This window comes from Brienomyrus brachyistius, chromosome 3, assembly GCF_023856365.1.
Source record: "Brienomyrus brachyistius isolate T26 chromosome 3, BBRACH_0.4, whole genome shotgun sequence".
Taxonomy (NCBI): domain Eukaryota; kingdom Metazoa; phylum Chordata; class Actinopteri; order Osteoglossiformes; family Mormyridae; genus Brienomyrus; species Brienomyrus brachyistius.
In genome coordinates this window covers 21738950-21761393 of record NC_064535.1, presented here as the reverse complement: position 1 = coordinate 21761393, position 22444 = coordinate 21738950, and the positions used below count along the sequence as shown (strand labels likewise).

Sequence of the window (22444 nt, the reverse complement as noted above, 5' to 3'; positions counted from 1 at the left end):
ATCCGTTCTCTAAGGGATTCTCTAAAGAATTTATGGTCTAAATGTCGGAGATCTGTTATTATTCAGACAACGGGACTGTATTGACAGCATTAAAGTCATAGAATTTTTTTCCTCTGCTAATACGGCTTTAATCTGCATGCATACCATACACCGATAGACCTATATACACTAAAAATCATGGTTATATAAGAAATAATATATTATATATTGATCACATATTGAAGAGACTGACCCGGGATACTTATATTTTGTCACAAATATTGTGTAACAGAAATCTAATGCATCAAGACCGATAGCAGGGGGCGCTGTGACTTCGTTGAAACAGACTGATTTAAAACCTTCATGACAAATGGCTAATCCTGGATTTTCTATGCTCCAGGGAGGCAGAGCGGTTCAAGTCTTTTTTTATGTGAAAATGTCAACACTAAGTTGCCAAGATTTCATATCTGGATTAGAAAACAATGATTTAAACCTTTGATTCATATACTGGCCTGAACACATATTCCAGCGCCACTTTTATATTTGATATGAATGACCGATTATATATTTAAAAGCATGTATTGCACGTTGACGAGGTTGTGTGCAGGGGGTTCTAGGCAGAAAACTCCTGTTGGTGGGCGTTGATAGGACGGATCCCTCGAGCCTGACAGGCTGTTCTAAATGCAGGAAGTGACGTATTTGGCGTGAGCGATCGAAGTGATGGGGTTACAGTATATACTCACTGGGAAGGGGCGAGCCGCGTGCCGTCTCCTGGCCGAGAGGGTGAATGAGATCGCGGTGTAAAGGAGCCATGTCATCCTTAGCTTCGTCCTTTTCGAGCCTCCTCAGAAACAGGGAGAGCTTACAGAGGCTGGCGACGTTTTCTAACGCTTTGCACTCGGGGGGTATCTGGAAGAGGACGCTGCCGCGGCAGCCCGGGACTCGCTCTCCGCCTTACGGACTTGCCGCTGGGGGGATCACTTGTCACCGCTGTCCCCAAAATGCCGAAGCGCCTATAAGCACCAGTGCTTCTGTCATGGGCCAAGACGTGACCGGCTGGCTCTGGTCCATTTATGATGAGACTAAGAAAAAGACGGAAGGTAAGTAAATTATGAGCGTTTTCGTTCAATGGAGCAACTCGGAATGATCAACATGCGTGCAAGTTAACTGTTTCAGCCGCTTAGAAATAAAATGAGATGTATACGTACTTCATGCTAAATAATCTATATCAAAACAGATCTGTTTTATCAGTGTCGATATATTTGATCAAGCGGTAGCTAGTAGATCGCAGTCATCTTTATCCCTAAACACTAGGGGTAATGCCGATTGACAGGTGTCATTTTGCGCAAGGGACATTCGTGATGTTTCTCAGGGGCATGATGTTTAAAAAGAACACCCCTCTCCTCAGTTACCTCAGATGATTATTTTTTTTCCCGGTAGGGATAACTGCATTTAGAAGCAATGTCCGTGTTTATGCACTTAGAGAGGCAGTGCTCTCTAAGGGAGATATAACCGAAATATGGAAATTACCCTCCCCGTGCATCGAAGTGGCACAAAATATACAACCGCAAAACCTTCCTCCCACAGACCTAATCCCTGTGATTTTGAGCAACGCTGTCAATCCCGACACGATCTTCGCCAACAATGAGATGAGTCTTCAGGACATAGAGATCTACGGCTTTGACTACGACTACACGCTGGCGTTTTACTCCAGCCGCCTGCACACGCTCATATTCAGCATCGCCCGGGACATCCTCGTCCAGGAGCACAGGGTGACTCCCTCTCACTGCTCATGTGTTTTGTTTCCCCCACAGCCAGCCACGCAGGGTCGGAGGGGGCTCGTCGGACAAATAATCATCGGCACAAATGATATGAGAACTTACAGTTGCTTAAATATTTTTCCACGTTTATTTTCCTGTGTGAGGTCGGTTCTGACAGTGGATGCACATCACCTTAGAGGGTGCCTGGAGGCAGAACAGCCATATCGTATGCTGTAACACTACAGAGGAGTATTACATAAGATGAAATCTACCCCTATGAAAACAAGACGTGCCATTCAAATAAAAGTGCCGCTATATTGTAAACAGCAGAAGTGCGGTTCCTGCTAAGTGAAATGACTGTTGTGCCAAGTTTTTTTTTTTTATTTAGTTTTTTCTTGTTGTTGTAGTACCCAGAGGGCCTGAAGGAATACGACTATATTCCGGAGTTTGTGATCCGCGGTCTGCATTATGACGTTCAGAAGGTGGGTGTGGATTTCGCCAGCCTGTCCTTTTCTCCCATAAGGCCTCATTAACATGATACATTTAAACCTGACTGTGAGCACCTTGTGTAAATACATCCCTTGGGAATATGGGGATGGAAAATAATTTTGTTCTGATGTTAAAAGCATTCCCAAATGGCTTCACAGACAGTGCTGGTTATTTTAGAGAACACATTCACTGGGGTGGTGAGGTCATCTGTCTGAAATTGCTGCAAAGTGTTGTCCTTTTCAGGCAGAACCTGTTGTGTAACCTTCTACCACATCTTTATTACTTGATTTAGAGAATAATGCTTACAGAACATCATGGTACTTGGTGTCTTGTACAATACAAATGCATAACATTCTTAAATCCTGCATCGTTCTCCTTTGTAGAGGATTCAGACTGACTATTATGATTTTTAACCGGCCACTTCCTATTCTATATGCATCTTACATATTAAATACAAGGATGTCATATTTATGCCAACGTGCATCAGTGATTGTTTAGTATGTGCAATTTTGATAGATGTCCTTCTACAGTGTGCCTCCTGAACTCTCCTGTCTCCTCTAGGCCTTACTGATGAAGATTGATGCATTCCACTACATCCAGTTAGGAACAGTGTACAGGTATGGGACCGATTATTCACGTTTGTTAGGAACTGTGTTCAGCTATTTGTTCAGTGATTCACAGGATTTAATCAGGGACCCCATGCAGGTATATGTGCTCTTTTCTTATCTGTTTAGTTTGGCCTGTAAAGCGCAGGATATAGGGAAAATAATTTAGCATGCATCCTGTCTAGGGTGTACCCCCTTGACTTCTCTTGCATGAGGTAGGCTCCAGTCCCCCAACAACCCTGACCAGGATAAGCGGAGTAAGACTTATTTCCTCTCCTCAGGGGTCTGCACCCAGTACCAGACAAGGAGGTCATCGCCATGTATGAAGGATCTCACGTGCCCTTAGAAATCATGAGTGACTTCTATGGCAAGGTTAGGATGCACTAACCCCTACGCCATAGATCCCCTCAGTTGATCTCCACTCTTGCTCTGTAGATCTGAGATTGCACAAGTTTCAGGGATCCCGTTGAGACAGAAGCATACCTCTATCCCTCACTGGGCCTCAAAGGCGTCCATTTGTTGCTGCTCCTCAAAGGAAGGGACAGCCATCTAAATTTGTAAATAGCTCTTGAAGGAGGTTCTGTTTTTCACCAGACCGTCCACAGACCTGCCTCAGAAATCAGCTTCCACTTTGGGACGAGCTGTCCGCTATTTCCATTACTGCCGAGTTTGGTATGCAGAGTCATAGAGTCAGCTTGAAGCTTAATAATATTTAAAAGACGATAAATTGTCACGCTCTACGACTGGCCTTGTGGCGTCATGTTTGAACAGCACGCTCTGCTTTAAATCATTAACATTAAATTACCTTTAATGGAAGTGTGATCTGCCTTTAATAATCGTAAGTGGCCGTCTGGCAGAGTCGTAGCAGCTTTTTAAGGTGTTGACATGCAGCTACGTACAAGACCTACACTTCCAACCTCTGACGACTCTCAGGAATGTTGTTTATGTCTGTCTAGGTGTGTTGTGATGGGTCGTGCCAGATTAGGGCGGAACTGTTATGTATTGCTGTCTTATGAAGCCAGCTTGTAGGTCCTTAGGCTGGAAGAAAATCCAAGGGTTGCTCCATGAATTGGGTCAGCATGAGTGTGTTGTGTGGCCAGCCCACCATGAACGCCCCCTCCTCTCATACAGAGCTCCCATGGCCACACCATGAAGCAGTTCATGGACATCTTCTCCCTACCCGAGATGACCCTGCTGTCCTGCGTCAACGACTACTTCATGAAGCATAACATCGACTACGAGCCGGTGCACCTCTACAAGGACGTAAAGGTGAGAGCCCCCCCCCCCCCCCCCAGGAGCCATCTGCCCTGGGGGGGGCTAGAAGGTCAGGAGTTTGGTTGAGAAGGGGAAAACAAATATGCTTCTCTAGAGGAAGGGGTCACGATAAGTGGGTCATGAAATCACTTTCAGTGGTTTGAGGGTATGTGGTTTTTTTTTTTTTTTTAAAAAAAAAGAATAAAAACCACCCCCCAACCCCCACCACCAAATAAGGATCTTGCGGCAAAACCATAAACAAGGGAAAGTTGCCTATCTGGTGCAAGTTTAGGCTTAACACACTTCTACAAGGTAGCCCTTGCAGTGAGGCATTTATCCATATACAATAAGATGTTAATCGTCCTGTGTTTTACCCCGACGTCTCGCGACCCTGCGAGTGGATCGGAGGCAGCTTCAGCATTTGCCTGATGCTGGTATTTTGGCTTTTGTTCCTCAGGGGAGAGCATATGACGGCTTTTTCTTCTCGTTTCCCTAATTTCCCAAAAAGTGGAGCATAAAATTTCATTTGATCACTGAAGTCAGGAGTCTTTTAGATAATCTGCCCCATTCTGAGGTCTCCCCGCTGGTCCTCTTTGAAAATGGTTGCTAAGATTTTAAAGGGGAGAGAATAAGAAAAACAATCTGAATGCCAATTCAAAGAAAAAAATGCAAATGCGCAGTGTGAACTGAAGTTTAATCAGAAGCTTTTTTTTACCTCCAGAAAACAACACTTGTTTTGACTGCACAGGGTTATCTAGTTGTGCCTGGACCTGCCTGGGGAGTAACCTCGGTCCCCCTTGTCGCCCGCAGGAAGCGATCGGAGACGTCCACGTGAAGGGGATCCTGTACCGTGCTGTGGAGGCCGACATCGGTGATTATTCTGGGGACTGGAGGGGAGTGAGGTGGTGGGTGGGCTGTGGGATAAAGCGGCATTTGGGAATAAATGAGGAGAACGTACGCAAAAATGGCAGCGTCCATGTGGGACGCTGCTTGCTAGCGGGCACAGGCGTGCCTGCGGCCCTGTCCTGTGGCCAGAGAGTGTGAAACACAGTCTCTCCCTGACCACCCCCACAGAGAAGTACATCTGCTATGGCGAGCAGACTCATGCAGTGCTGAGGAAGCTCTCGGAGAACGGCAAGAAGATGTTCCTCATCACCAACAGCCCCTTCGACTTTGTGTGAGCCTGAGGGGGGGGGGCAAACAAGGATGACCACATAGATGACCACACAACCATTTTGCCATGAAGTTCATGAACAAAGAATGAGCGAGCATGATCAAGTGGTTGAAGAGTCACAATCATGGAGACAGACAGACACACATACATCAATGAGTGATTCTGCCACCGACAGACACCGAAGCACCTAACGCAATGTCAAAAATGCAACACATAATGGTGATTTAAGAATAAACACGACAGCATTAATCCCTGTCGACCCCTAGAAAGGAAACATTCTCCACCGTAAATTCTGCCCCTGGAAAGTTGGCAGGCCAGCCGTGGGCGTCAGTGCGACATAACCTTCAGGACAAGGTATCCATCATAGCAACAGCGTCGCTGGGGCCTTCTGTCAGCGTGGCTTTGATTTGTGTTTCCATAGTGACCGTGGAATGAATTACATCGTTGGGAAGGACTGGCGGGACCTCTTCGACGTCGTCATAGTGCAGGCCGACAAGCCTGGTTTCTTCAATGACAGGAGGAAGTGAGCCTGTGTGTGTGTGTGTGTGTGTGTTCCCAATGTTCTCTTACCCTCAGCATTACCCTTCTAAGGGCTTAACCTGTTCTACAGTTTAATGAAATACCCAACGTGGGCCAGCATGGGTGTGCAGTGGTTCATGCTGTTGCCTCCCAAGTCTGGGACCAGGGTTCGAGTCTCTGCCCTCGCTCTGTGTGTGGTTTCCCCCAAACAGTCCAAAAACATGCTAAGGATGAGCTAAGGGTGATTCCCATTCCAAATGAAGTACGCATTCACTGTAAAACGGTTAAAATGTATGGTAATTTCTTGTGAAAACAGTGCAAATGCACATGAAGAACGCATCTGTGCTGTTGTGCCAAGAGATTGCTGCTCGTATCGCTTTATACGCCAGATACGTACTTGCATACCAGGTATGTGTAATATTCAGTTCAAATCCATCCATCCATCATTGTCACCGCTTCTTCCCCACTGAGGTTGTGGGGGGCCCGGAGCCAACAGACAGGGATTAATGCTATCCTAGGAACAACGGGCGCAGGCGGGAACCAACCCTGGCTGGGCGCCAACACACCACAGGGTGCAGACACACACAACTACAGGGGCAATTTAGACACGCCAATCAGCCTATCCTGCATGCTTTCGGACTGTGGGAGGAAACCGGAGCCCCCAGCGAAAAAACACGCAAACACAGGGAGAGCGTGTGACCTCCATACAGCAAGGACCCGGGATCGAACCCAAGACCTTCTGGCTGTGAGGCAGCAGCGCTAACCACTGCACACCACGCCGCCCTTCAGTTCAAATCAATAGTTTTATTTCTATAGTGCATTTTCACATTATTGTCTCAAAGCACTTTACATTATCACCGCCCAAAGCGCCCAGTGGGCTAGCGAGGTGAAAGTGGCAAGGAAAAACACAGGCATGGGGGGTCCCTGAGCGTCAGCGCTCCCATTCCACAAGGGGGTGTGAAGCTAGAGTGTCAGAATGACAGCTCAGTTCATCCAAAGCCAATGGCACCGATCCCCACCCAGCTCTACACCTCACACTATGGGTCTAACTGGGAGTGAGCAGTAAGCTACAGCTAGAACTAGAGTCCCTAATAAGCTAGACTAAACAAGTGCGAGCCTGAATCTCACAAATCTGTAAGAGAACGCAGCTTGCAGTACTTCTTTCTACTCTCGGTACTAGTAGACATCCTGCTCCTTGAGACTGAAGCAGGCAAGGAGAGTTGTAGGAGACCAGTAGATTTCTAAGGTATTCTGGTGCAAGACCATTCAATGCTTTATAAGTTAATAGCAGTATTTTGTAGTCAATCCAAGACTTAACTGGAATCCAGTGAAGACAGCATAGAACAGGGCTAATATGATGACATTTCTTAGTTTTTGTGAACTCTGGCTATTGCATTTTGCTCATTTACTGTTCCATCAGAATACATTTTGAATGTAGTTCACCCTGGAACAGCTCACTGAATTTTATCTGCGATGGGGATTCTGCCAAAGACTAGAAAAAAAATTGCTGCTTTGTTTTTCTCGCTTGGATGCAGGCCGTTCAGGCGTGTCACCGATAAAGGCGTCTTGCTGTGGGACAGAATTCACAAGCTGGAAAAGGGAAAGATTTACAAACAGGTAGGGGCACAGCCTCCAGTAAACAAAATGTCCCAAAGTGATCATCTTTCATGGAACTACCTGGTGCAATGGCTGCGGAGGAACCACGACATGCAGGCTGTCTGTGGCCTGTACCACATATGTCCATGCATCCACACTTAACCCTGTTTTATCCCGTTTTATTTACGATTTGTAGGGGATCAGTATGTAACAATATGAAGCTGTATTGGCGTGCATTAGTGATGGACAAAATGACGCCTCATGAACCATTTGCTGTATTTTTTGTCCCCATTAGATGGTGCTCTTGGTTTGCTTCGGGGCATGCTTTGTCCCCTTTTTTAAACAGAGGGCACCATCTAGTGCAAATGGTTTGTGCAAATTAATGTGTAAAGGTCTCCCTTGCCGTCCTGTTGGGCCATCTCATTTCAGGGTAACCTGTACGAGTTCCTTCGGCTCACTGGCTGGAGGGGGTCCAAGGTGCTGTATTTCGGAGACCACATCTACAGCGACCTGGCAGTAAGTGGCACCGCAGCCATGCACGGAGCGCCCGTCTACACCCCATGACTCAGTCCTCACATCCAGTCTTGCTCCTGCCATCCATGGGATAGCTATCACTGCTTGTATGTTTATATGCTAACCTGATAAGTGATTATAAGTAAGACAACTTATTTATAGATTACATTTCAAGATGACAAGTGTACACCAAAGTAGTTCCAGCCAATGTGGGAATGGAGCAGCATAGATCTTCTATACCTGTGTGTATTTTGAGTTAGAGAAACAGGACTAAAGTGATACAGAATGAAATAAAGTAAAAAATATAATATAGTAAAACAACCAACTGTCCAAGAGATACAGTATCTCATCCAGGGCTGAATACCTATCAAAAACAGTATGTATTAAGAGCAGATTTAAAGGCAGTGATTGGTGTGGCCAATCGTTACATAATCTGGGAGCAACAGCTGAGAAAGCACCATCACCCTTCAGTTTTAGTTGAGATATTGGAACATCTAAAAAGAAGCTGTGTGTTAGATCTCAAGGATTCAATTTGATAAGATGGGACCAGAGCATGAAAACAGAAAGCAAAACTTTAAACTGATGTCTGTAGCGGACGGGCAGTCAGTGAAAAGAAGCTAGAATTGTAGTGACAGGATCTCTTTCCTTAATACCGGTAAGAAATCAAGCGGGATGATAGAGGATTGTGTTTCCCACATGCGTCCGCCCTGACTTTGAAGATGCTGAGGGGTTCTTGCTTTTTGAATAAAGACTGGAAACAGTGACTGGGCCAACAGGAGGTATGGAAAGGAAGTGTAGCAATCCTGTGTGTGGGGTGGTTGCTTGGCAACATGGCATAAAGGAAGGAAGTACTACAACTTTTCTTCTTGTAGTCATACTAAGCCAACTTTTACTCTTGTTTTTTGACCAGTAGGACTTTGGGTTTTAGTATTTATTACAATGGAGGTTTTGATGAAACAGTTTGGTAAAGTGCTGCACACTCTTCAACTGTGGGGGGCGCTCTTGACCCGCCAGACTTTCAGTTACAAACCCTTCTGTTCTTCCTCTTCACCTTGGCCATCAGTCGTACCACCTTCTCTGTCCAAGATGAGCACACATACAATAAACCGTTAGTTTACGCTAAGGCAATTCACTGCAGGCTCTCTGTTACCTCTGTTGGTTCTAGGCTGGGCACCAAGCCCCGTAAAAATTCATTTTATTTGGCGGTCAGTACTGTTCTAGAAAGTGTTGCTTCCACTTCAGCATGCTGTTAGATTGTGGCTTGGGCATCATCTGCTGGGAGTTTAAATATCTGCCTGCTTGTTTAATTAAAATGCTGCAGGAATGAATTTAGAGGACCTTGGTCTGGCACTTGAGGTCTGTTTGAATCCTACTCTACAGTTTGTGCTAATCTTTAAAAATATCCTCACCTTAGCTGTGAAGTGGAGCACTGAATTATGGACACTGCAAGGCTGACCACATGATTTATAACTGATCTGTTTCCCAGAATGCTTTTTGTTAGATAAGCACGATTACACTTTCTGCACTGGCCAGATTACTGTAATTCACAACTGCACCTGGTATTAGAAGTAGCTTGATTCTGAAGCTGATGTCATGGCTTAATTGGTATTAGACTACCAGTCGTCTTGCTGCCTGAGTTAACGCTGGCTGTCCGTCCAATTTTAAAAGTCACATGTTTCTCTCTGCCCAGGATCTGACCCTGAAGCATGGCTGGAGAACAGGGGCCATCATCCCAGAGCTGAGGAAGGAGATCAAGATCATGAACACTGAGGAGTATGTTCACACCATGACCTGGCTGCAGGGCCTTACTGGTCTGGTGGAACGCATGCAGGTTAGGCCACCAGAGGTCGCTGGACGTATGAGCAGTGTGAAGTAGGACGTTGATTATGGGTGTCCATTTCTGGAGGGCTAATATATTTCTGAATGTCGTTGATTCCACACAGAAACACATTACATCATAATTTTGTTCAAAGGCCCAGTTACACGATTAAGGACTCCAGTAAATCAGGGCTCTATGCCAACTTTTTTTTTGTTTTTTTTCATGGAACACTTGTGCCCCTAAGTTAAAACATTTAGGAGCACCGACTAAAATTTGAGAGGACAGTCAGTTCTGTTTTTTAAGCACCCAGACTTAATGCATCATTATAATACAATTTCACATACAAGCGAGTGGAGCAGAAAGATTAAGCATGACAGACAAAACTGACAAGAATCTACATTTTTGTATTTTTTTTAATGTTTTATCATATTTCACATTACAATTGATACTGTAATTAATTCCAAGTGGCTTTGCGCGTGTAGTATATTTAATCGATTTATTTGCGTTGTGTGAATTTTCTATTGAACACACTCTGACGCCACGTCATGATTCCAAATTAAGTTTAAAATTGTCTAATTATATATATTAAACCAAAAAACTATAGTAGGAAATATATAGTAGTATATATATAGTAAATTATATTCACTAAATCAGCATATATATGCTGCCTTCATGTAAGGTGCGCGGTAAAAACGCGCAACCGCCCAGGTAACTGGAACCGTCCATTTCCCAAACGGATTAACGTCTAACTCCTGTAATCTCCTTTACCCTCCAAGCAAGACGCACTTCAGCGTTTTCGCTAATGTGCCATTAGTGTTAATATTAGCGTTAATATAATAGCAGCGAATCTAACGCCCTAAACCAAAAAGCGGCGATGTTCCTAACAGAATGGCGGCTCTGTCGTGAAATCGTGAAGCTGCAAAATTAAAGTTCTCAAACGCGACATTTTATAAAATGTTGGATAAATAGACGTGATTTATTGGTGAGTTCATGTTGGTCAAAGGATATAAAGTAATGTTATTTTTTTTATACAAATCAACTACGGGGAAACTAACGTACGTTTTCAGGACTGCTGACTCTCACGCCATCATAAACCTGAAATTAGCTACATCAGCTACAGCCTATAAAATACCGTGATAACTTTAGGTCACTGTTTCACGTTCGCACGCTGACATCTTTACTCGCATAGGCGAGTGAATTGCGCGCACTGTAGAGCCCTGACAACCATCGCGAGTCGAATGGAAACTCTGTGATCCGGAGAGACACCTGATGCTGAACACATTGTAGCTTCAGCCAGTGAAGGCATAGAGCTGCAAACCTCTTATTTCCAAAGGAACAGCTATATTTTCTCACTCCCTCCGTTTCGATCTTAACTACAACCAGAGAAGCTCCATTTCAGCATTTTCTTAGCAGACGTCACAGCTGTAAACGCAGGATTTTGCAATTCATGTTCTCTCACCTGCAGGTGCACCGAGACCCAGCCTCCCAAGCTGTTGTGCAGGAATGGATCAAGGAGAGAGAAAGCATTAGGTATTGCAAAGCATGCTGGGAGAATTGCTGCTTGGCGCGCTGCCAGGAATGCTGGGAAAACGGCTAAGTGGGGGTATATTGGCGCATTCCTGGGTTGATGATAGCTTGAAAAGGACATTGGTTAACATAAGAGATCAACAAAGACTTAAAGACCAGAGTGATTAACCCAGTGGTCACCGGCCTTTTCAGGCATAAGATCACATTTTGAAATGAAAAGCAAAGATCTATTACTAGGAGACCCATAAAAACAGTCATTGGCTTATTCCTACCCATGCCATTAGTTACAGGTACAGGAATGTATAATTTGGAAAATTGCTTTAAATGCCATTGCAATGCCTATATGAAGGTGGCAGTCTGATTGTCATGATTGACTAGGAATGTCTGAAAGATGTGAGGTCGACTGCTTGGCAACCACTGCATTAACCAAATAGCGACTCAAAATTAATTAATGAACTAAGAAGAAAACTGTGTTTTTTTATGCTAGATCACAGACAAAGGATATCTTCAACTCCCAGTTCGGCAGCCTCTTCCGGACCTACCACAACCCCACATACTTTTCCCGCCGCCTCTCCCGCTTCGCCGACATATACATGGCCTCGCTGAGCTGTCTCCTCAACTATGACCTACACCACACCTTCTTCCCCCGCCGTAACCCACTGCAGCACGAGTCCCCCTTCTGGCCAGAGCTGGGCGGTGCAGGTACTGTGGATGTCCCTGTCCAGGTCTTAGGGAAGTCGCCACCACAATGAACATCTCCACGATTTGGCATTGTGAATAGCTGCAGTCGGACAATCTTTCAGCTGTGTTGACTGGGTCTCTTAGACATGCGTGCTCTGTTTTTCTGCTCCAGTGAAAGTTTTGCTTGTTCTTTTCAGCCAACGGACACCAACTTCCAGTGAGTGGGGGAAGGTGTTAAAACGTTAATGGTAATTAATTAGCTAATTAGTTAATTAGCATAAGCTTGTACATTTATGGCCAAATCCTTCTCAAGAATCAAAGACAAATTAAGGCAGATGTCGTACCCAAGACGGACTGAATTTCACATATCTAACCAACATCATTATCCTTTGATGCAAATCATTCTGTGTTGCATCTCGTCAAAGATTTAAGTCTAAGAGTACTCGCTGGCTGCTTGCAAAAAGTGATATTGTGTTGTGGCCACTGGATGTCAGAACCAAAACAAACTATGGGACTGTAACTTTGTACAAGGGTCAGTATTGGGAATTTTCAATGGAATGCCTTATTTTTTTAGAATACTTATATTTTTAGAAATGCCTGAGTATTATAATACCCCTGTGTTTATAGGGTATATTTCCAAATTATAAAGTATTCTATATATTCTATAAAGTATATTGGTTGTATAGTATTGTGGTGAGGCATTTGTCAAGCTCCTGCTGATATCTGATGATGGTAATGGTGATGGTGATGATGGTGTGTATTGGTCTACTAGAGGAAGGCCCTCCCATTTCTCTGGATGGTGGACTGGGCCATCAGAATGCTGTTTCTCAAAACGTCACTGGTTACTGGTTGAATTTAGTTACAGTCAAATGTCCAGCATTTAGGCTGTGAAGTTCAGGGTTTTAAGGTCTTTTTTTTAAGATGGCTTTTTAAAAGGTACATGGCATAATAAAACGGTAATTTTATTCAGGTATCTGAGCAATAAATGAGCAATAAATTAGAAACGTACATAATTACGGCTGGCTGGCCCACATCACGATAACGTTTTCCCACAATTCCCGCTGTTCTGCAGGTGAAATGAGGGCACACTGTACTTTGGGGCCTGGATTTTAATTAGTACTTCAGTCGAAGCTTTCCAGGTTATTTTGGATTTCTGACTGGTTAGAATTCCTGTTTCCACAGCTGAACATTTACCGCCAGTGTTTCTCCACACATACTGTAAGTATTTATCTTTAAAAGTCCCATCCCCTGGTGATGAATTCCTGTAAACGACATCTGAGCCTGGAGCACACACCAGTGGTGCAGTGTGTTTGTTTTTTATCATGAGGGAACAGCCAGGGGTCTCGGCCTGTTGCCTGCTGTGTGCAGCACTTCTACACCTTTGGCGGTCTTCGTGGTTCACGCCTTTGCAGGACTGTAAGTCCTTCTTGGTGTATCTCAGGGACAAACTAGCCTGTGTATATTCTGCATTGGTAGCTGTTGAATGATCAAGCAATACTGCTGTGTTTTGAATTGGAGGTGGGGGTGACGTCAAAGATGCACAATGACCCACCGGCGACAGGCAAGACTGCTCACATCACGTTTTTGTCTAGCACAGTGTCAATCTGTACATTTATATGTATACTGAAAAACTATGAAAGACATATGGAACGCGGTTACACCGGACAGAATATCGTAAAATATACACAAGAAAATCGACAACTGCACTTGTACACTTCCTGGTTGTGTGTGTTTTTGTAAAGATTACAAATCCAGTAGAGACATGGTATATACATTTATTTTGCCAGGTGGTAAATTTGCTTTCATTGCTTCCATTTACTGTATTCATGGTCATGTGCAACATGTACTTTTTAATATTGTGATATTTATTCATTCTCATATTTTCTGATTTTATGCCCCAAAATTGTATTAATTAAATCGTCATATTTCTTGTAAACGAACAAGCTTTTGTGAATCATTAAAAACAATCTGCTAAATACTGGCACCATTTACTAAAGAGCACAAAAACGGACCTTTTCATTGGTAAAACGTGACCATCATGTGCTTCTGATTAACTTTGATCTGCATTTCCATTGCTCATTAGTTTTGAAAATCAGCTTTTTCCCCCATATAATTTTTACCTCTGGAAGAAGGGCAGCAATACTGCCCCTTGTTGGTTCAGATAAGTACATGGGGTTCCTCTTGTGCGTGGATGTTGGGCTCATACTTTGGGGAAGGTCATGGCTTCAGACTGAAACTCTCAGCTGTTTTGGATCAGGTCATATGGGCCGCTATCCACTACTTGATGTTTATCTTCATCCTACAACAGGGTTGAATGTGGAAAGATGGGTATGCTAAGTATCTGGAGGCTTAGGACACCTTGTTGGCGGATGGAGTCTCAGGTAGCATAAAGACACAAGCGGAGAAGCGGAGGTACCTACAGGGGCTGCTGGGATTCTGAGGCCGACTCGTACACAGGGTTGGAGATGCTGGGAATAGGGGCCACCATTGTGGTGTCTTCTTCTTCACCCTCCTGAAAAAAGTGGTGATATTTGACAACATTGGGTGGAGAGGACCTCACACCAGCAGAGCGACAGCGTGGTGATGTCGCTGTCGGCCATCTTGATTATATAGACTCCGTCTATGTCCTCACCTTGAAGTAGTGGAACTGGAAAGGCTTGACCTGCTGGGTGTAGAAGCGGTACCCGACGAACCCAAGCAACGCCGTCAGCAGCACCATAACCAGCACCCCAACGCCAATGCCAGCTTGATGTCCCACGTGGAGCTGCTGGTTGCCAAATAAGGGATGCTTCTAAGCTCTCTCTCATACCATGTGACTGGAGCTGAATGGCAGACAGACAGAGGGCCTTTCTTACCTGTGTCTCCAGGGGTGGGGCACGCAGAGGTCCTTGGAGGACATGGATGATCCCATTTGACGCCGGGATGTCCCAGTCGCTGATAAATCGGTCGTTAATATAGCGCATGTTAGTCTGAAAAGAGGGGATATAATCACTGTTTCAACGTGCTGATTATATGATTGTCTTTTCACATTTTCCTTTGAGAGATCACATTTTTAATGAACGACTATCTATGCCACAATATGGGTTTCAGAAGTAGTTTTTTTGTCTTATGTTTTACATTCAAGTCAAGAGAAATCTAGATTTATTAACATTCTCCACACTAACCAACTAGCCTAGCGGTCTAACCATCTTTAAAATTCTCCTGCAAGATGCTGTTTTTAGTAGAACACAATGTCAACATAGGCCCTGTGAGGGCATCCCATCCATGCTGTCTGATGCATGGCACCTTGTGTCCTGTGCGTTCTGAGATAGTCTTCAAGCCTAACGTGACCTGGACTGGATAAGCAGTTAAATAGGGATGGATGGATGAATGGATGACTGTCTATATTGTGATGTTGAAAGCAGTCTCAGCTGAATTCACTTCAGAGTCGCTAATTTGATGGTTTTTCCTGATCGACATGCATGTGATGATGGTAAAACACTACAACTGTCCTGTCAAATTGACAATGTGACTTCTCCTTTACAAACAATAACCAACATCTCTTACCATTACGTTGGGGTTTGTGAAGTTGGCGATGCCCAGAACCCTGAGACTTGGACCCAGCTTGGTCCTGATCTGGCTGCCATTGGTCAGGTCCTGGAAGTAGAGAGTGGTACCATCCGAGAGGTGGTATTCTATGTCCCGGGGTGACAGTGTCTGGCTCGAACAGCACAGAAAAAGAGAGGATAGCTGTGAATGTCACGACTCATTGAACGCCCTCATTACTTTGGACACAATCAGCTTTGGCATTTCACTTAACGAGTGTCATTTTACATGTGCGTGATCTCTGACCTGGTTCTCTAGGCCGTCATTTTCGGGTACGAACAAAGTGGACTGAATTGTCAAGTTGCTGAGATGCATGATAAATTCCTTCCCCAGTTCAGAGTTTCTTGAGTAGTTCAGGATTTGCTGAAAGGAAAGGATCCAAAGGTTATTGTCAAAACAGCAGTGCGTCTGGCCCATTTGTGGGATAAAACTATTAGCACGAAACAATCTCAGACTGCCATGTAAGCGTACTAAAGCCAGAGGTTGAGTTGAGCACATAAAAGACTTTGGGGACGAAGGAATTGGATGGGGAAACTCACGGTCAAGAAGATGGAGAAGATTGGTTCCGCTTCCAGCACCTGCAAGAGGTTTCCACTGCAGGAGTAGCCATCACCGATGTAGCCTGGTTTGCAGGCACAGCTGACGTCTGAGGAGAATTCAAGTGCATGATAACAGGCCACCAGGGACTCCACGAATGCTTTGTGGTCCTGGGGAACTACAGCACCCTCCTTGTGTCTGAGGTCCCTCTACGAACTCCACAGCAGTATCCCTCTGTGTTTTTAGCATCCTAGTCGCTAACAGCCTTTTAATATCATGGGAAATGTGACTGAAAAGGAGGCTGGTGGTCAATATGCTTTAAGGTTGTTCTTACCCTTCATTCGGTAACAAAACACATCCCAGGTTTCAGTCAAGTTGGTCCGAGTGCCGTAGTCCACGATGCCCACATGGCCGAAGCCACACTTCGGGTTGGGGAACGTGGTGGGGTAGGCCACACGAGCCTTGTCTAGCCAGCTGGCCACACAAAAGTTGAAACCGGCCTGAGGGAGACATAGACACAGTATCCTCGCTGCCCTATTCTGGGGCTTGCAGATGCCTTTAGCTTAGCATCTGTGGAGGGACTTACATGGGAATCACACTCTGGTTAATGTCAAGTGGGCCTCACCTCCTGTGCATACGAGAGCTGGTTGTATGTAGCGATGGTGGCCCCGTCTTCTTTGCAGAGGGCTTGGGCCTCTGCGTACGTCAGCTTGTATTGCCCTTTGGTGGAACGCAGGTGGAACACGCCCACCTTCTTGTCTGGAGGCGGCAGGAAGTGAACTCACTATTATCTTGGCCAGTGATTGGATAATTAGGGTTTGTTAGGCAAGACCATAAGCATCAGAGCACCCTATGATTACATCTGCAGCACAGATAAACAGATCGGAGCAAAATGATTGACCAGGTAGATAAAAAGGCAGCTTCCCATTTAGTGGTAGCTGTTGTTAATTAGGATTCATTATCAAACAATTTCAGAGACAGATGCCTCTTTCCCTAGTAGAAAATCTAATATGGGAGAGAATGATGGAGGCCTGGCCTGTGACTGCCTTCCCTACATGCATTGCATGGAGGGGAGCGGACAAGCAGAGCTCACCCTCATGGTGCAGGTCGGTGCAAACGGCATCCATGTGGCACTGTCCATTGTCCAGGGCACAGCGGTTGATTGGTAGCTCTCTGACCTCACAGTCAATTCCATCTCCAATGTAGTCACTCTTACACTCACACTTCCTCTTTCCCTGTAATGTTGCGCAAATGTGAATCGCCTCATTTTTGTCGCCCTCTTCTGTCCCAAAAAGATACAGCATGATGCTGACCGGTAAAGAAATCTGCTTAGTTTAAAGTTAGGTTTCAGACATGGTCCTTCGCACCAGAGGAATACAACTGGGATGAGAACGGGTTGCTTTTACCGGGCCGGTCATGGTGCAGGTGGCGTGCTCATGACAGCCGCCCCCGTCATCGTTGGCGCACAGGTTGATGGGGGTGCAGACAAAACCGTCACCTTGGTGACCCCTGGGGCAGGTGCAGGTCACCTTCAGGCCCTTCTGAGCACACTGAGCACCCCTGGCGCACCCTCCATTCTGCTGTTTACAGAGGTCAATCACTGCCATAAAAGGAACACAAGAGTATTTTTTAAAGGAAAGTTTTAGTACTAATGAAGTTAAGTCCTGAATGTAGTTTTATTTGTTTTGGCAGCATTAATCAATAAAACTCAGTGGGGAAAATAAAAAGCTTTGATAGTAGCTCAAAGTCTCTTTGAAATGCCCTTGAAGGGCCCTTGATAGTTCCTCAAAGTCTCTTTGAAATGCCCTTGAAGGGCCCTTGATAGTTCCTCAAAGTCTCTTTGAAATGCCCTTGAAGGGCCCTTGATAGTACCTCAAAGTCTCTTTGAAATGCCCTTGAAGGGCCCTTGATAGTACCTCAAAGTCTCTTTGAAATGCCCTTGAAGGGCCCTTGATAGTACCTCAAAGTCTCTTTGAAATGCCCTTGAAGGGCCCTTGATAGTACCTCAAAGTCTCTTTGAAATGCCCTTGAGGTACCACCAAAGTCTCCCTGAAATACCGCTGGATCAGAACCTTTCGCTCACCTGTGCAGGACACCCCGTCTCCCTCGTAGAACGGCTTGCACTCGCAGGTGTTGTTCTCCTTGCACACGCCGTTGGGGGAGCATGTCGGGGAACACACGGGTTCTACAGCTAAGAGGGGGGGCGGGGGCTGCTTACTACAGAAACAAATCATACAAGAGCATTGAACTGTGTAGCATCTTGATTACAAACTGAAAACAGACGGGAAGAGCAAGGGGAGAAAGTCAAAATCTGTGAAATAAGGATAAATAAAAGAAGGACGATGATGATGTACAAAATCATAAGATTATGGCTCGTGTGGAGTCTAGCTGGCTCTTGATCCCCATAAGTCCTGTGCAGCCTCCATCACCCCTTACAGGGAGCCACCTTACCTAGCCGGGACTCGCAGTGCAGGCCAGTCCAGCCCTGGTCACAGAAGCAGGTGCCGCTGCCACTCACACCCTCGTCACATGATCCGTGCTCAGTGCAGTTACAGACTGGTGACATGGAGATCGAAAAGGAGAAACACCAGATAAGTGAAATTGCACGTGTTTCGTGGTCATAGACTGATGTTTTTTTAAATGTAAAAATAAAATTTGCTAGGGAAGCAGGCATATATAGGGGTGGGGCCGCAGGGCGCACTGGCCCCAGCTGAAAACTGATTGGCTCCTGGAGTGCCCCCTCTCCAGTCACTGACCAGTTCAAAACATATCATTGATGATAAGGATGGCCCCTCTTATGCTCCCAACCTTAAAAAATCCTAGAATCACCCCTGGGGTAAAGAGTAGGTGGGATCAAAGAGGGCAGAGTGGCTGGATGTGGATTATGTGGATGGAGAGGCACACCTTGGCAGCTGGACCCATAATGCCCCTGGGCACAGAGCTCACAGGCCGTGCCCTGGAAGCCAGGGTCACAAGCGCAGGTGCCATTCCCCAGATGCCCCTCGTCACATTTCCCATGGCTCATGCAGGGAGACTCTGGTCCCCCTGGGCAGCCTGGAGGGTCATGTGGAAAGGACAAGAATGAAGTCAATGATCGCCATGGAAACAGATGCTCTACATAGGCCGACGGCAACGGTTACCGAGGCAATCCCGGCCAAAGTATCCGGGACAGCATTTTGCCTTCCAGAAGGCCATGCTGCAGTCTGCCTGGCATCCTGAGTTCCAGCTCTTTGCGTAAAGCAGATTGCATCGCTTAACTTCCTGCATTCAAAGGCGGGAGGGTAGAGATTCCGAATGGGAGACACAGATTTCAGAATGATGCCCAAAAGGATTTGCTGGGCCTCATCCTTATGCGAATTTCAGAATTTATCATGTAGCAGTAACCAGTCACACCACCCGCCGTGGGCAGAAAAACTGGGTGTACCTTAAATTTACTCCCTGAAGGGCAACTTTTCTTGAGGTTGCTGGTGCAACTCTGACATATGCCCTGTAAAGCCAGGAAAGAGGAAAAGGTAATAAAAATAATCATAAGTTATGTTTTCACCATCCATACACAAGTTACTACATGATCCAGTTTTTGCCATATGGATAGTGGCTGTGGTGAAGCCCTCACTTTCATCTCAATGGTTTCCAAGGAATCACAGCGCCCCCCTAGGCTCGGAGGAGTGAGCAGACAGTCGATGCCATGGGCAATCCCGCCCTTGAAGGCGAGGTCCCTTTGCACAATCCGACACTCCCTGTTATTCATGTGGAGCTCGCCCTGTAGGACATGCAGAAAATAGACTTTTAGGCACATTTAACAACTCGGAAACTGTTAGGTCGCCATCAATGAGGGACACTGAACATGTGGTCCGTTTACTGCCATTCTTCACGCAGACCCTGCTTAATATCCGCCACTTACAATGTTGTCTTCACCTCTGCAGTTCACCTGGAGGTCAGAGCCCTGCAGGGTCTTCATGCTAGATGAGTACAACAGCTCGTTGGCTTTTACCTTAGGGGACAAAAGTTGGTTTAGGGTAGGAAAACTGGGTGAGTGGGAGGAGCAGTGGAGTCAGAGGAACCACTCACCATCGCATCCCGGACCACGTGATACTTCAGGTACTCTGTCAGCTTGTCTCGGTTCTGTATGTTGTACAGGAAGTCCTTCTGCTCCTGCGGCAGGGCAGCCATGGCCTGATCCGTGGGCCAGAATAGGGTAACCGGCTGGTGGAGGGTGTCGTTCATCAAGTCCAGCACTCTCGTGTCCTGAAAAGATGTACCGGCATTTTGGAAGAGTCTGCTGCGGCACCATAGAAGGCATGGAACATACAAGAATGAATACTGACCTCCAGCAGTTTAGTGAAAGCCGTGTGCCCAAAGTCTTTGGCCACATCAGTCAAAGTCAACTGTTAGAGACAAGATTCCCTCTCTGTAACTAATGTCGCTATCAAATCAAGGGCATATAATTTGACAGCAGTAAACAATGAATATACATGGGTTAGAGGATAAAAGAAAACGTCGTCAGCTAACTCTAACTCATCAGGGTGGCTTGGGATCGTACCTCTGAATTGCGCTGTTCCACAGGCACCATGTTGGTCGGCATGAGGACTGTGTCGATCATGTGAATGATGCCGTTCATGCTCATGTCATCGGAAGACACGACTTTGGCATTGTTGTTTATGAAGACGGTACCCTTCCACCAAAAACACAAAACATACCCGCAACAAGAGGCGAAATTATTCTCTTGTTTAAAGGTTTTCATGTTATCAAGTAGTACATGGTGTGCTAGGAATGCTGCAGTGACTGAGTAAGAGTTATTCCCTGTTTGTCACACTTATCGACTGAATACATCCATCCATCCATCCATCACAGGGTTGTGGTGAGCCTGACGTCTAGCATGGGGCACAAAATCAAAGGAACTTTCCACCTCATCACAGAGAACACACTCTCAGCAAAATAACACGCCTGTGGAACTACGAGGCTAAGGTGACACTAAAGCAGGTCTAAGCACATGCTGGGCAGGGTGACCAGGAACGAGGCACCAGGGGCTACCTGTGACTGGGTGATCCTCAGAACCTCCCCGGTCATCGTGGTAACGTTCTTGGGGGTCCTGAGCTCCTCTGGTAGTAGGGTACGGCACGCGACGATGTGGTTCTTCATTATCCAGGATGTCGTTTTCCGCTCCATCCAGTCTTTCACCTGCGGTGATGGGGGGGCACATTTAAGAAGGATCCCAGAGCGCCAAGGATCCTCGAGGCAAGCGGACGCTGGGTAGGTGGGGCTCACCTCAGCCTCCTTTTTGAAGGCATCATCAGTGGGAATGAACACCGTGAATGGACCTGGTCCCTTCAGGTCCCCAATCTGAAAAGGAGGAGGAGGGGGGAGCTGTACATTCCGCACATAAACATATAAAAAACTGCCAATGATGAACTGATTTCAACTTTACAGAACGTTTATATTCCAACAGGGTGAAGTAAAGGTAAAGCACTTACAAATACCAACATATAGAAGAGTCTCAGATTCTTATTAAAAAGTATCTCCTGTCGTGGAAGAGAATATAAAAACAGTGACGTTATTACAGTAAGCCGGGTAAATAATGACAGTAATAGAAACATACATGTTCATGAATTGTCAGGTGCCTCTCTTACGGTCAATATGGTGCCTTTGCAGGTGAGCCCGTTCCCCCTGAAGCCTTCTTTACAGGTGCAGTTCCTCTCCCCTGGACTGGTCATGATACATACAGCTTGGAAGTGGCAGTTGCCATTATTCTAAAAGGGTGCAACATGACCTTTGAACTGGCGGATGGCTGCAGCATCGCCCCAAGACGCACAACAAGGCAGCGGCTAATGTTAGGCTCATAGAGAGCCATGAGTATGAAAAGGATGACTGATTAGTCACATTTCTGGATGACATCAGGATAGTAGGAAGAGATACAATGGACACTTTCAGATTGAATTGAAAAATTAATAATTGAAAAACACAATTATTACCGTTTTACAGGGATTGATGGGTTTGCAGCTTTTTCCGTTTCCCGAGTAGCCCTGGTTACAAATACAGCTGGTCTGCAAAGGATAAGACGTTAGATACAACATACATATGTTTTCATTTTTCTGTAAGACCCATGTGCATGAATGGTGCTTTATAAAAAAAAAATGTTTGCATAATAATAATAATGATAATAATAATAATGCAAAAGACCAGAATTAATATAAATGGAGCAATATATATATATATCAAGATACATATATATATGATTTGTGATATGTGTGTGTGTGTGTGTGTGTATATATATATATATATATATATATATATATACACAGAGGAGTCTTCGTGCAGGAAGTTTATGAATTTTTCACATTAGTAACATTCAGAATTTAAGACAATACGTTCAGTCTCCAAGGACAGCATGTCAGTATTACTTTAAACC

The 22444-nt window shown here is 45.4% G+C and overlaps 2 protein-coding genes across 2 annotated transcripts in view; one reads left to right on the top strand and one right to left on the bottom strand.

Annotated features, from left to right (window-relative positions):
• Nucleotides 1-677: 677 nt before the first annotated feature.
• On the top strand, nt 678-13617 carry nt5dc3 (5'-nucleotidase domain containing 3). The gene is made up of 14 exons (XM_049007088.1): nt 678-1079; nt 1567-1751; nt 2147-2221; nt 2790-2845; nt 3115-3205; nt 3965-4102; nt 4898-4958; nt 5162-5264; nt 5683-5784; nt 7316-7397; nt 7806-7892; nt 9580-9720; nt 11174-11238; nt 11723-13617. Exons 1-14 carry the CDS (start codon nt 767-769, stop codon nt 11985-11987), a joined length of 1764 nt encoding a protein of 587 aa, XP_048863045.1. The 5' UTR covers nt 678-766; the 3' UTR covers nt 11988-13617.
• A 54-nt stretch (nt 13618-13671) lies between these two features.
• Nucleotides 13672-22444, bottom strand: part of stab2 (stabilin 2) — a 29893-nt gene continuing 21120 nt past the window's right edge. The window contains 26 exon segments of the mRNA XM_049007099.1: nt 13672-14215; nt 14333-14428; nt 14549-14683; nt 14772-14885; nt 15463-15612; nt 15748-15864; nt 16041-16147; nt 16373-16538; nt 16664-16797; nt 17132-17273; nt 17445-17638; nt 18122-18229; nt 18490-18594; nt 18943-19092; nt 19179-19299; nt 19463-19525; nt 19652-19798; nt 19940-20029; nt 20107-20283; nt 20364-20423; nt 20579-20710; nt 21070-21216; nt 21304-21378; nt 21510-21557; nt 21666-21785; nt 22008-22079. Coding sequence (XP_048863056.1) covers nt 14156-14215; nt 14333-14428; nt 14549-14683; nt 14772-14885; nt 15463-15612; nt 15748-15864; nt 16041-16147; nt 16373-16538; nt 16664-16797; nt 17132-17273; nt 17445-17638; nt 18122-18229; nt 18490-18594; nt 18943-19092; nt 19179-19299; nt 19463-19525; nt 19652-19798; nt 19940-20029; nt 20107-20283; nt 20364-20423; nt 20579-20710; nt 21070-21216; nt 21304-21378; nt 21510-21557; nt 21666-21785; nt 22008-22079 — 3030 coding nt within the window. The 3' untranslated portion in view covers nt 13672-14155.